We start from the raw sequence: 14,626 nt of genomic DNA, 5'->3' as shown, positions 1-14,626 counted from the left end.
CTATCCATCTGGACCAATAAAAGTATAATATCGTTCCAACTCAGTCAACAAATGCATCTTCCCCAAACAATATCAAGAGCAAAAAAGTATTTTTATTGAGCTACCTTCCTGGAGATTCTGATTTACAAATTCTTCTGTTTGGTGTTTACTAACACTTTCTCTGTCTTCAGTAAACTATTCAAAACAAATTACAGGAGGAAAGATTTAAAGTAAGTTTTAAAATTAAACTGCAGATCCCACATTTAATATTTTCTAAACTTGCATTTTACACTGCCTGCGTAATATTTTATAGTACTTGCTATCGGTAATTGTCTAATAGTGGTTTTCAATCTGTGGTCCACGGACTCCTGGGGGTCTGCAGACAATGTCTAAGATTTCCAAAGGCGTCTGCGCCTCCATTTGAAAATGTTAGGGACCTGCAAATGAAAAAAGGCTGAAAACCACTAATCTAATAGACTAAATATTTATTTCCCAAATACAATGTTTCTGACCTTAAAGGATACAGTAAATTAAAAATATATTGGGCCAAATTCTGCTATTACTTACACTGCTAAAAATCCATTATACTGTAATTCCACTGATAGAGCAGAATTTAGCACAAGAAATACCGGAGTTAAATCTGATTAGCCTTGCAATTAGTTTTTATCAGTCAAACTATATTTAAACATGTTTTACTATTAGTAGATTTCTTTCAATTTTTATGAAGTATTTAAACAATTAAAATATTTTTTTTTTAAAAACAGCTGCTAGAGCAATATTACAGCCTCCACAAATGTTGCCAGCCAGCACTCCTTTCTTTTGTACATTCAATAGGTAATGCATGCCATTGTAACAATGAGGTTGAGCACTGCAATGAACTATTGAGCAACTTCACCTAAAAAACTGACACAGTCTATAGCTGATGCAGAAGGGCAGTAATTTAAGGTATACAAGAAAATTTACTGTCTCCATTGGCTCCTTATTGGCATGCACATTAAATTCGAGGTTTTGGTTTTAACATTTAAAGCCCTGAACCAGACAGGTACCAGCTATCTTTCCAACATTCTAACACATTCCATCTCACCCTCTAAAGTTTGATGACATAAGTCTAGTTGTCTGGAGGGCCTGTAAAGTGGGCTAAGGCAAAATGCAGCAGTCCTCTGGCTTGGTTAAAATTAGTGTCCTCTCAGACGTTAAGAGGAAAGGACCTCGGCATATTTTCTTCTTTTTATGTAACATGATGATAGATTTTACCAACCTCTGTAAAATGCCTTCGCTCAATAAGAAATGCTGCCGAAGTGCCCTATATTATTATTAGTGCAGTGGGAACAAATTAACACATTGCATTTGTGCTCTGTATACTAAACTACCTTTCTATCTGCTTCCCAATGTAATTCACGTGAGGTATTTAATCTATAAAACCCTATATATTTTGCGCCTTACTACCTTGGGACTGAGTCTCCCCATTCAACAGCAGGATGGTTAATTTTAACTGGGCTGGTTTTGTTGACAGTCCATACCTGTGCACTCATGAGGACTAGAGGCCGGACAATTCTGAGTGCAGAGTTCCTGACCAGAGAATTTGCTCCATCAGGTGGTTTGTCAAAGCCTCACTTCAATTGCAGAGAATGGTGAAAAGTCCATCTTTTGAACTAAGCCTTTCCAAATAGTTCTATATTAAGCATCATTTTTGCTGCTGCTTCTTTAATTTTGCATTTTTAAACTGATGCCTGTGGTAATCTGTAATGGTTCCAGATTTCATAGTGCTAGACATACTATAAATAAGTAAAATAATAAGTACATTCATGTGTCATATTTTAAACATCTAGATTTATAGAAACAACACTGAAATACAGGAAAGGAAAAAAGGTTAATAACAAATAAGCTGCTGAAAAAAGAATGCCATATTCAAATCAACCTCTTTTTTCCAATGTTAAAAGCAGGAAGGAATGTTAGACAGTATCACACTGTACTATAAATAAGAGATAATAAAGCTATTCCTCTGCAGGCTGTTTTCAACTTGTTCTTGTTCCAAATGTTCTCAAGTTACCGATTAAACTTCATTGGTTTAACACCACGTCCCACCAATTAATATTTAAACCTGCTTTAATCCAACAATATATTTAGCAACACTCTAGCTAACTATATACAAAGAACTCTTTAATCCATCCAAGATGAAATACCTCCTTTGTGGAAAATCCAAATACAGGCTGAATATTAAACTACCTTTCTTCAGACTGTTGCATGCAAGTTGTACCTCTTTTTACAGAAAATGACTTGGTTCTGTTTCAGTTACACTGTCATAAATCCTGAATAGCTCATCTGAAGAAAGTTGAATTATCACAGATTTACACCATCATAACTGCGCAAAATCTGGTTTAGGAAGCACATTTCACACTTTTAAACTCCAGACCCCAGAGGCTCTCCTCTGCTTAAAAATTGGAGCACCTGGAGACCCAGGTCTGTAAAGAACTAATAGCACAAAAGATTTCAGGAAAACATTAGTTTAATTAAGAGAGAAAGATTCCAGATTCAAAAATAGAAAATTAAATGTATTGGTTATAGAAGAGTCTTAAGTCTACATTTAGAAGAAAATTTGGGTTGGTCTCAATCACCATGATCATTTGAAAGACAATACAGCTAATTAGGGAGAAAAGCCTCAGAAAATAGCATATGAAAACTATATTTGTGACTGAAATATTATAAATGATGTGCTTCAAAACTAGGTTTAGATCCAATGCAAAGGAAAGCACTCACTGAAGGATAAGAATGAAGAATGCCCTTGAAAAAATAAGATACAGGGTAAGAAGAGGCAACTCAAAATATTTGCTTAAAATATTTCAGATATAATCTATGACACATGAAGTTATTATATGCTATCAAAGAAATATTGATTAAAGTGTGTGTGTGTATGTGTGTGAAAATGATGAGAACCAGTTTTACAATAGTTGTTTCACTCTAAATCAATGGATTTTATTTTAAGAGGGCAATTCTGAGAGCACCATTCTGGCTACTATCTGCTGAAACAAACTTAGAAAACCCCCAACAACTTGTTCTACCTTTGTCTTGGGAAGATGAATACACTGCTGATAAATCAGCCTACAGGTTTTAGTGGAAGACAACTTTTGAACCCTTCTTGTGGTCATTAAAGACTCCAGCACAAGCAGATGATCCAGTTTGGAAATACACCACATTGGAAATTATGGAACTGGAACTGGCCATGACTATAAACTAGCCATTGTAGCAGTTCTGAAGTAAAATAAAGACTATCTGGCATTGCCCTCTACAAACATGTCTGTGGTTTTGACAACCTGGAAAGCTTTATTGTAGATTCTTCAATCATTCTCTTTAGGAATGGGTCATTTTTTGAAAGTGCAGTCAGTCCCCACCAGTGGAAAATGTTAATTGTGGCTGTTTGTATATGGAATGCTGGTTGGCTGATGACAATAAGCTGACCTGGGCCTATAGAAAGTCCTTTGAGAGATACTGATGAAAAGTAATATATGGACCTGATCCAAAGCCCACTGAAGCCAATGGGAGTCTTTCCATTAACTTCAACAGATTTTGGAAGAGGGCCTGTAAGTGCTCAATATTATTACTACTGACGTAGAAAACAGATTTTGTTATCCATAAGTTTCAGTCACTGTTTGAGCTGTACGACACATGACCAGAGGACAATGTCACAAGCAATAAACAAAAACTCATAGAAAACCCGCGACCCATCCCTGACTTTTACTAAAAATATCCTCTGAGTGACCAAAAAGTCAGAGCGCTGATGAGGGCTGACCTCCAGTAGGGTGACCAGATAAGTGTGAAAAATTGGGACAGTGGGTGGGGGGTAATAGGCACCTATATAAGGCAAAGCCCCAAATATCAGGATTGTCCCTATAAAATCAGGACATTTGGTCACCCTGACCTCCGGCAGCTGCTCTAGCCCTGACCTCCATGACAGAATCGTACCCTTATTCATTAGGTAAGAGTATTACTAAAAAATATCTGTACCACTATTCAACAGCTGGTGGTCACAACAACAGCATATATGTACCATTATATACAAGGCTCAAGGCATCAAAATACTTGGATTCTACAAGATGAAGTATTTTCGAACAACTGTTATAATAAAGAGATAGTGCAGTATAGAACATTAAAAAGTTGCATTAACTAATTTACCTTTTTTCTAGCACTTTCCCTTCTGAGAGAGATCTTCTTCAGAATTGTTTCTTGAGCTTCCTCTCTCTGGACAATTAAAAAATAGAATCTTAAAACTTACATTATTATTATCTACATTATTATTTTATCTATAGGATGCATGTCTTTGTAGTAAAATATATCTCAATAATAAAAAAATAAAACACTAAAAGTCAAGGCACCAATTTGTCATGCTGCCATAGTGCATAACAGCACACCTTGAAAGACACAAAATCAGATAATTGCTTTGACAGTGGGGGGGGGGCTTTTTTTGTAGTAGTGATGGGTTTTTGTTTTGACTCCCAATATTGGTTTCTCCCATAAGTGTGGCAGCTTTTGGATGCCACGTTTGATATGCAGCTCCTGCACATGGTCTATCAATCTCACATTTTTTTCCTTGGTATCTAATCTATGTCTCATCTGAAGATGGGCACTGCTGTGGAAATTCCTAACGTCTGAACTGGCACATGGAGAGACTCGATATGGAAAGAATGGTAATGTCTTCTTTATTAATTTTTTTTCTATGTCCCTTGGTATGCCTATCCAAATATCTCACCCTTCCTGTTCTGTTGAGGACCCAATAATTATTTTATTTAAAACTGTTTAAATGTGTGCAATTTGCAGATTTTTTTTTTAACTTTTGCTTTTTAATTGTTTTGCAAGTGTTCAGTTTATCACATTTAACAAGTGAGCCTCTGGTTAGGTGTGTGACAAAATCTTCGGTCCTGCCCATTCCCATCTGTCTTCCAGGAGGAAGAATATATTCTCATGGTCTGGATCTGCCATATAAAGACGATGGAGAATGGAATGTTAGAACTTCATTAGTTTAAGATTCTCTCAAAGGCTGGTCCAAAGAGAGGCCTAATATTGGTGTTTTATATTGACATGTAGGAAACCCAAATTCTCCTCTTCCTCACAGGTAAGGTGTTACGAGAGCTGCAAAAAAAATTCATCATCCCTGGAAAACAAAAATGTCTTACATGACTACAGCAAACTCTCTAATCAGGTGAAAAGTGCAATGCCCATGGTCCCTAAATTTCTATCAACTAAAAGTATTTAGGATTAAATTTTAATTATGATTTTTTTTTCTGAAATCCCCTTGGATTTTTTCTCTTTCTCTCCTCTATAACTGAAAAGGATAGCATATAACTATTTTTAATAATTACTGCAGCCAAGTGCTTTATTGCATGTATTGCATTGAAGTCAGAAGGCCCATAAAACACCCTGCAGAGTCTGCATTACCTTTCTTAATGCTAACTTTTACAAACCTGTAAAGAATCCAAGTTCTAATCTGGGTTCTACCATTCTGTGGCCTTAAATAGTTACACACAGGATACCACAAAAAGAGTCATTTTATGCTACCTCAAGGGCTGGATACTCAAATGGTAACACTCAAAGGTCTTCTGCTACCACCACTTCTTGTACCATATGCTGCTGGCACAGACAGCACAGCAATGGAAGGAGAGAAGGAAACAGAGAAGCAGAGCAGAGAACAGGTAGGTATCCAATAGGAACTGCTGACATTTATCATTTTTGTTTATATCCTACAATTTTTAGATATACACTTGAAACCATCAGTAGTCCACATAGCCAATCTATGAAACCAAATGTTATCAGGTATTATCCTCCATTCCCTATTTCCTCCATATGTTACATCCACTTGTTGCATTTTGCTATAAGTTCTTTGCGATGGGCTATGTCTTTCTCTCTGTTTGTGCTTCACCTGCATAATGAGGCTATGATCCTGATAAAAAAAAAAGGAGAAGAAAGAGGCAGAATATGGGGAAGAAAGAAGGGAATAAGTTGCTGAGGAGAGAAAGCCAATGGGAATACCTAACAGAAGCAAATAGGTGAAGGAAGAGAAAGCAGGGCAAGAAAGAAAAGCAATCAATGTAAGGAAAGAAACAAGATAACCAAGGAGCGGCAACAATCAAGGAGGCAACAAGTGAGAGGAATCTATTCGGGAGAAGTGGACAGAGAATCAACAGTGGGCAATAAATATCAAACAGAATAAGAGAAAAAGGACAAAGAAAAAAAAAGAATTTTTAACTAGATTAGTAACTTTGGTAAAATTGGTATGGCTAGCTCAAACATGATTTGGGTTCACACATCACATGGTTGAAAGTCTATTAACATCAATAACTGCATTTCACCTTTGCCAGGGGCTCATCCAACAGCCAGTTCAGCACTGCATGTTGTGCGCGCACATGCAGTATAGATATGACCGCCTAACTGTACTTGTTTGGCCAAACCTCCTTCCTCCCAACTCTTTCTTGCAAAGGGTACCCCATGACACATGGGACCACATGATGCTGATGACTCTTTTTATGCACATCCTCAGGGCACCATATCCCCTTATGAAACACAATGGAATAAATTGCCCAGATTTTCTCAGAATGTTCTGTACAAACATGGTTAGGTACCACATAAGAGCAGACTCGCAAACATGGTTGTAAAAGGAGAAAATCTGCTGTGTGAACACAGACTGAATTGCTTGTTACTGGTTAAGATGATCTTGCCTCTAACTAAATTATTTTTGATAGCCTCAGGACATTGACGATTCTTTACATCACAGACTTTGTTTGTTAGCAGCTAAGAATCTCAACTCTAAAGTACAGAGTTTTCGTTACTCAATGACTTCCCACTCCTGTTGTTACTGATTCTCAGCAAATCTTGTACATATTCCCTCCTTCCCCCACAAAAAAGTTATAGAATTCTGTGCAGAACAGAAAATTCACAGATCCTCAAGGTTTTTTATAAGTAGATTTCTATTCTCGATTATCATGATTAACATCAGTATTTATCTTAGGCCAGCATGAATTAAGAATGCTGAATCCAGTCATCTGCATTTTGTCTGGAAAGGAACATAAAACTTTTATTTTTCAACTAACACAACTTCCCTTAGTTGTTTTATCTGTTGACATTTCTTCTTCTTTTTGATCAGGGTCCATTAATTCTGAAGCGTCCGAACTAAAACACACAAGATAGCAAGTAAACTGTAAAACACTGTCATTTCAGTGTTTGATACTACTAATACTATCAACTATCAGATAATTACAAGTTACACTGCCCAAAATTAAAATATTTAACTTCTCTTCAATTCAGTGGGCTCACAAAAGCAATGGTCATACAGCTTTTTAAAATCTATTTAATCATATAATTTAAACAGTTTAAGAATGAAGAAATAAGACGAAAGAGAAAAATATTTTAAATTCTTAAAAATGCAGAGCTAGAAAAACAGAGAGACTATATTTCCAATGACTAAAATTTTAAAGAATTTCATCGAGAGACATGATGCACCAAATTCTTACGTATTTTAAAGTTAGTTATACCTCTACTTCACAATCACAGTACATTGTGGTTCATGTTTTTCTAATGCTAGCCATCACAATAAATTCAGATTAAATTCCAGTTACATAATTTAATAGCAAGCATTTTATTAAAACATTAGAGTATTTCTATTTTGATATTTAACAGGTGTATTATATTATCATACTACAATATATAAACAAACACTAAAATCTGTTTAGAACCTGAGTTCAAATAGTCAACAGTAAACAATATGGAATAACAATGTGGTGGTTGTGCAGATGGCCACATTTCCACACCAGTCAACGAGGCTGAACATCCAGTATTTCATCACTGTGTGGATTTTTAAGACAATTGGTTTATAGATCGCTATACAGGAGCTCAGATTAGATGATCTGGTCGTCTCTTCTGGTCTTAAACTCTAACTCTATGACATGGGTTTCCAAATGATCAGGTTACTAACCTGAAAATTACAACAAATGAACATACCAGAATTACACTAAACCAAATGGATTCCAAACTTTAGGACCCTCTCCCCCCATCACATTATCTGTTTTTATACATAAATTTATACTTGTGCTCTCGTCTTCGACAGATCAAAAGAAATCACCTGCAAGATCTGAAATGATGGCTTGCTAAGTCGTATTTATACTACAAAATGGAGCTGTGTAATAACTGGATCCCCTAACATGGTCATAACTAATGTAGTGTTCTAGACATGACGCTCATATATGGCTTTATTATTTTATATAGTATTGAACAGTTCCTCTCTTTCAACAGAATAAAAATGAATTTTATCATTTAAATACAATTATCTAGTTCATTTCTGAGTGAATATAATACAAATCTTACATGTCCCATCCAGAGTCTATTGTTGGTTTTCGATAACCTTTTTATTTTTCCTACCTAGGTAATACTCCACTTTCTTGTTGTTTTAATTAAACCCTCTCTCCTCCCCAAGGACACAATCAACCAAAATAAGCTTAGAACTGCATCTTTTAATTTCTAATTAATTGCACTTAGACTACGAGATAAACTATGGGAGAATGACAATTTCTATTAACTAGAAATTGCCAATCGAAATGTATACTATGGAAAAATAGATTTTTCAGAAGCAAAATTATTCACTATTCCAAGAATGGAAAAATATCTGAACAGATGTACATTTTGCCATTTATTTTATCCTATTACAACTTTCTTTTTTTCTGGTTCTTTTGGTTTTTGCCAGAAGCTGGGAGTGAATAACAGGATGATCACTTAATGATTGCCTGTTCTGTTCATTCCCTCTGAAACACCTAGCATTGGCCACTGCTGGAAGACAGGATAGTGGCTAGATGGACTACTGATCTGACGTAGTATGGCCATTCTTATGTTCTTTCTTCTGTACAAAACATGGTGCTTTTACTATTCATCTTTCACACCAAACACTTGTACATACACTGTTTGAGACATATAACCCTATTTTGGAAATTGGCATGGTATGCAAAAGCCAATAAAACTGAGACAAGGAGAAGCAGAAATCAACATATTTTTAGTTCCTCAGACAACATGAACAGGAAGCAATAAATTCCAGGGATTACTACCATTACTATATTGTTGATTCTATCCTCTCTCAACCAGAGAGGTATAGTCCACAAGTGTTACTACAATAAGAGTCAAATATCATTAGCTAGGTGCAGCTACACACACCCCTCACTTCAACACACATTCTGATTCTGCTGAATGGAAACAAAGAAAGAATACTTACGTCCTTATGGTTGCATAGATAAACAGAATCTGAAGCAATGTAATGCTGAGAGAGCAGGTGTAAAAGAGGTGTGAACTGCCTCCTGTGGAATGCTTATTTTTAGCCTAATGAAGGCTAATAATTTTCAAAGACAGATTACTGCTGAGGGAATTCTGCATCAAAATAAAATAAAAATTCTGCACACAATATTTTAAAATTCTGCACATTTTATTTGTCAATAAATAAATGTGGAGGCTCCTGCATGGTAGTGGGGAGCACAGGCCACTGGCTGCACGGAGGTGGGAGATCACACTGCAGCACCCCCTGGGACACAGACTCAGCGGTGAAGCTGCACCTGACTCTGGAACAGTGCAATGGCTGGATCTGCCACAGAAACACATCAGGGCCCCGCCCCTCCACACCAGGTGCACCAAGATAGCAAGCAAGAGGAACGAAGTCTCACGTGCATACCCAGCCATGGCCCCGATCTAGATGGAGGGTAAGCAGGCTCAGCCTGGCAGGTTCCAAGTGTGGAGGGGCTTAGTATGGGGAGATCCACGTGTGGGGCAATCTGGGTGGGATTGGCTTGGTGGGGGTTCGGGTGCAGGGGAATCTGGTTGCACAAGGGTTCGTTGGGGGGTTCTGGGTGCAGGAGAAATGGAATTCTGCAGGATGATCAAGGTGAAGGTGGTTGGGGCTCAGCAAAGGGGGTCTGGATGTGGAGGGATGGGGTTTGGCAGGTGGGTCTCGGGGGGGATGGGAGGGTCTGGGTGCTGAGGACTGGCACTTGGTGGGGTGGGAGTCTGGGTGCAGATGGCTAGGGCTCAGTGGGATGGGGGTCAGGGGACTCGTTGGTATGGTCCAGGTGCAAGGGGAGTGGGGATTTGTGTGCAGGAGCTTTAGCGGGGGATGCTCTAGGTGAAGAGGTCAGGGGTCCAGATGCAGGCGGGGTGGGGCTCAGCAAAGGGTCTGGGTGCAGGGAATAGGACTCAGCCGGGTGGGGTCAGAGTGCACGGGGGTGGGTTTCAGCAGGAGGGTCTGGGTGCAAGGGGGGCTCCAGATGCAGAGGATAGGGCTCAGTGAGGTGGAGGTTTGAGTGCAGGGGTTCTAGGTACAGGGGGGTGAGGCTTGATAGGGGGGTATCAGTATGGGGGGGGTCCAGATGCACTAGGGCTGGGCAGACAGGCGAGCAGCTCCCTGTATAGTACCCATGACTCTGCGGCTAAGGAGCAATGGGGGCAGGAAGCTGGGGGGGATGTGGAGCTTCCTGCAGCCAGGGGAGGTTTCTGGGGATGGGTCTGACCCAGCCCCTCCTTGCAGGGGAAGAGGAGGCCCTATCCTGCCTCACCCCAAGAACAGCCAGGACTAGCAGCTGAGCACGGCACAGATTAGGAGTCACCAGCCAGCTCCCCACCCCACAGTGATTTATGTTTCCACCAGCTGCTCCAATTGCCCAAAATGACACACACGTGCTGCTGGGCCCTTTGCTTCCCTGTCACAAAGACATTTTTCTGCAGGGAAGCAAAGAAATCTGCAGGGGCCATGAAATCTGCGCAAGCGCATTCCCCCAGGAATAACAGATATACATTGTCTGCCTCATCCGCATGTACAAGTACAGCAACTGTGCACACAAACTGGTTCATTGCATAAATAAATAATCAAAGGACAGAAATAGTCATGGTCCTAAAAGCATCCTGCATCATTTTCCCCTGCCAAATCATACTTATTGCAAGAATAATTTTACTAATCTAAAGTTTAGTGGCCATAAACAACTCACAATTTTGTGCAAACTTTCTTTTACCATTGGAAGAGCCCCTGCATCTTAATTAGTAGCCCTGGCACAAAGAACATAATTAAAAGTGTAGTTGTGGCCTTCTCCTCAGAAAGAGGAACAGGACTATGCATGATACATCTAATATTTATGGGATGAAAAACCAATTCTTAAAGTTAAAAGAGATGAATTCTCAAACAAAAACATGTACAATGAAAATAAGCAGATTGTTAAAACACAAAAATGGTAACGTATCAAAATTGAACAAAAGTGGCACTTTACAAGACTTCATCATATGTGGCCAACACACCCTTGATTCATCCAGGCCACAGCTGTTAACAGTCCAGGGTTTTCAAACATCATCCACAGGTACTGGTGTCCCAGCCACGAATATGTAGCAGCATATGCAGCCTTTTTTCTCTGAGCTACCCTTCACCTGTAGCGAAACTGTCCTGTCCCTGCCTCTACCTCACGCCTGCTTCTCCTCTCTCATCAACAAGATGACCCAACCCTCCAGGTGTTCCTGAGAGATAAGAGGCAGCAGCTTGCAGGCAGCAGAAGAGGAGCCTGCATGTGATAGGGGTTGAGATAAAGGGGGACGGAAGCAGGAGAGAAGAGGAGCATTGGGGTAGGAGACAGACGGAACTACGTTTTTCAGATAGGCAGAGGCCCGCTAAGAGGAGTCGTGCTCTAGGCAGATTTTAGATTATTTTTTCTCCCCGCACATTAAGTCTCCCAGAATCCAAGCAGCTTTCTCATCACCTTCACACCCCAACTTCTTTGGGAAACCGACCCGCTCACTTTCTTCTCATACTGGTAACTTCGCCTGATCTCAGCTAAGAGTAACTGCAATGTTATGAAACAAACAGCACCCGCGAGGGAGCCTGGTCAGCCACTCAGTCAGCACCAGGCTGCGAGCAAATGGCAGGTACCGTCACACTTGAGTGTCGAAGACTTGTTCAAGGTGGCTTCTGAAACTACTCGCGGCTGCGGCCTCCTGACGCGCGCACGCAGCACGCTGCGGCTAGGGGCGTGTCCGGTGCCCCGCCTCACCTCAGAGCGCGGGAGTCGCAGCCCTTCAGCCCTGGCACCGCGAGCCTAGGCTCGGGGGCGCACAGCGGACTAGTAAGAGCCTGTGCGCTGCTGTCTCGAGAGCCGGGAGGGGGACTCTAGCGCAGCAGAGCTCCGCTACTAGCCCTCCCCCGCCACGGACGGACGGACGGACGAGGGGCGCCGTCCTAGCACATGCAGATGCCGCACTGCATGCCGGGAACAGTAGTGCCCCTGAGGGGAAGAAGGGATCATGGGCCACAGCTCCTATTGGGGAAGACATGGAACGTAAGGCCCATGTCTAAAAAGCCCCTAAAGCCCTCACCCCCAGCGGAGAGAATCCCGACCGCGGGGCGAAGCGGGAGCCTGCGCTAGTTCGCGAGCGCTCCCGAAAGTTTACTGGCCCGTATCGCAGAGCGGACGCGCTCAATTGCGAACTTAGTTACGCCAGCCGGAGCCGCTACTGAGGCTGCGCATTGATACATTTCCCGCCCTCCCGCGACAGTCCTGGCTCTCGGCATGCGCATCGATAACCCCGTGCCTCGCTAGCGCTCGTTACGAGCCTACCCCTACCTAGGACAAACCGGCCGCGTCACAAGCTGTTGAGCATGCGCACTAAGATATCTCCATGACCTACTCCGCAACTGATGAGCATGCGCACTAAGATATCCCCATGACCTACTCAGCAACTGATGAGCATGCGCAATGTGAAACACTCGCGGGCGGCCGGTTGCGACTGCTGAGCCTGCGCAGTGCGGACCCTTTCGGGAAGGTTCTGTGTCGTCTCTGTCTCTCTCGCTTTTCTCTTCAAGGAAAATCCGTTCAGGGTACGGGCCGCCTGCAGCCGCAGCCCCCCACCCTGCCTCGCCGGGACCCGACCGCACCCTCTTTGCGCTCCCAGCCCTGCCTCTCTCGCCAAGGAGACCTGACCGCAGGCCTGGCCTGTCCCCGCGCTTCCCTCCGAGCCCCGGCCCCATCCCGGAGCCCCTCTGCTTCGCCGACACCCGGCAGCCCCCGGAGTCTGGGCGCAGCTCGCCTCGCCCTCTCCCTTCTCTGGGAGCCGGCCGCGGGGGTGGGGCTGCCGGGGGCTCCCGGGGCCAGAGGGGATGGTGGGCGCCGTCTTGGGGCTTGCGGCCTCGCGCCAACCGAAAGAGTCGTTTTTGGAGCGGCGGCGGCACCGGGCTGTCTTTGGGGCCGTCCTGGAGCCGCTAGCTCAGCGAGAGCTGAGGGTGCTCAGCACCTGGCAGGATCGGGCCCAGCTAGGTTAGCGCCGGGCAGGGGAATCTTATTCCCTCGCTACGGGGCTAATCGTCCTTTCCGTCATTGAGAGCAGGAATCAGGCCCTGAGAGCGCAAGGGGCGGGCAGATCCTGCTACAGAGGGAGGAAAGATCTGCTAGTAAGATCTTTCTAACCCCTTCAGCCCTGCTGCTGGAGTCGAATTGAGGGAGAGATCAGTTGCCTTTTCTCTCTGGTTCAGTTGTCGGGGAAGATGGGGGGCGGCGGGGTGAGCTTCCGTCTTCCCCTTCTGGCCTACTGCAGCAGAGGAAAATGGGCCAGCCTGCAAGCTGCAGAACTTGATGGCATCAAGTGTGGGGCCGCAAGTGGCTGCTTGCTGTGCTTGCACTTAGGGTCAGCCCTGTGAGATGGCCCATCTTAATGGAGAAAGAGATTGGCACCGTGTTAACTGCGCGGTTCTCTCTCCTTTGCTGCAGTGCCCACTTTCACCGTTGCCTCCTGCTCTACCTGCTCCCGCTTTCAGCATGGTAAAGAAGAATACTATCCCCGATGGGTAAGTATCCCTCACTCAGAGAGGCAGGAGCGGGCCCCGCCCCACCTGCAGGGAGGGGTGCTTTGACTGCCCCATGCACTCTCTCACTACAGCGTCTCAGCCACCTACAGCCAGTTAAGGTAGGTATCTGCGCCAAGACAGGGAGGACGCAGCTCACCATCCTCCAGGTGAGTATAATATCCCAGCCTGTCTGTAAACGCTTCTTCATCAACCACACATAGATCTTCTTCCTAGCCTTCTTCCCCTCCCCAAATGCGTACTCACAACTGGGGGAAAGGAGAGGGACAGTAATACATCCTTTCAACTTCTCAGATGTTCAGATGTTTATAGTACTACCAAGATATGGGGAGGAGTGGGGGGGGTAGATGCTTGCATGCATGCACAAGGGACATTCTTACAGATGCAAGTGCAAAAGCACTTTTTTTTTTTTCCTACTTGTACTCTTCAAATGAACTATCAGAATGTTTACTGGTGACGTCTCAGACAATAAGTCCCAGCATGCAGCATTCTCCCTGCATTCTAGTGACCTGGCAATACGGCATTCTGGGACCATTGGCTGTGCTTCATATTAAAAATGACAATGCTGTGATCTCCATTTTTTTTTAATAACAGGTGTAGCCTTTGTACTACTGGCAGTTTACCAACAGACTTAGTTGAGCGCACATAAACTTAAGGGTTAATAGTCAGTGAGGCTTATGCCTTTCATCAGACGATCTCAGAGTGTTTTAGAAAGGTTGGTATTATCCCCATTTTACCTGGAAGGTTAAGTAGCTTTACCAAGGTCTTTGAATGAATGACAAAGTTAAAACAGTA

General features: G+C 42.7%; 2 protein-coding genes across 2 annotated transcripts in view; one reads left to right on the top strand and one right to left on the bottom strand.

Annotated features, from left to right (window-relative positions):
* The window catches only part of CC2D2B (coiled-coil and C2 domain containing 2B), a 112,201-nt gene extending 99,487 nt beyond the window's left edge, over positions 1-12,714 (bottom strand). Inside the window, 2 exon segments of the mRNA XM_067552887.1 lie at positions 4,150-7,137; positions 11,736-12,714. The gene's annotated coding sequence lies outside the window, so the exon portion shown is untranslated.
* Positions 12,715-12,745: 31 nt separating this feature from the next.
* The window catches only part of LOC137156163 (uncharacterized), a 38,026-nt gene continuing 36,145 nt past the window's right edge, over positions 12,746-14,626 (top strand). Inside the window, exons 1-2 of the mRNA XM_067552885.1 lie at positions 12,746-12,850; positions 13,737-13,813. Of these exons, the coding sequence (XP_067408986.1) occupies positions 13,785-13,813 (29 nt within the window). The 5' untranslated portion in view covers positions 12,746-12,850; positions 13,737-13,784. The remainder of the gene's footprint in view (positions 12,851-13,736; positions 13,814-14,626) is intronic.

The sequence above is a fragment of the Emydura macquarii genome, unplaced genomic scaffold (genome assembly GCF_026122565.2).
Source record: "Emydura macquarii macquarii isolate MOO-44397 ecotype Brisbane River unplaced genomic scaffold, CSIRO-AGI_Emac_v2 contig_1390, whole genome shotgun sequence".
Taxonomy (NCBI): domain Eukaryota; kingdom Metazoa; phylum Chordata; order Testudines; family Chelidae; genus Emydura; species Emydura macquarii.
This window is presented reverse-complemented; position numbering and strand designations above follow the sequence as displayed.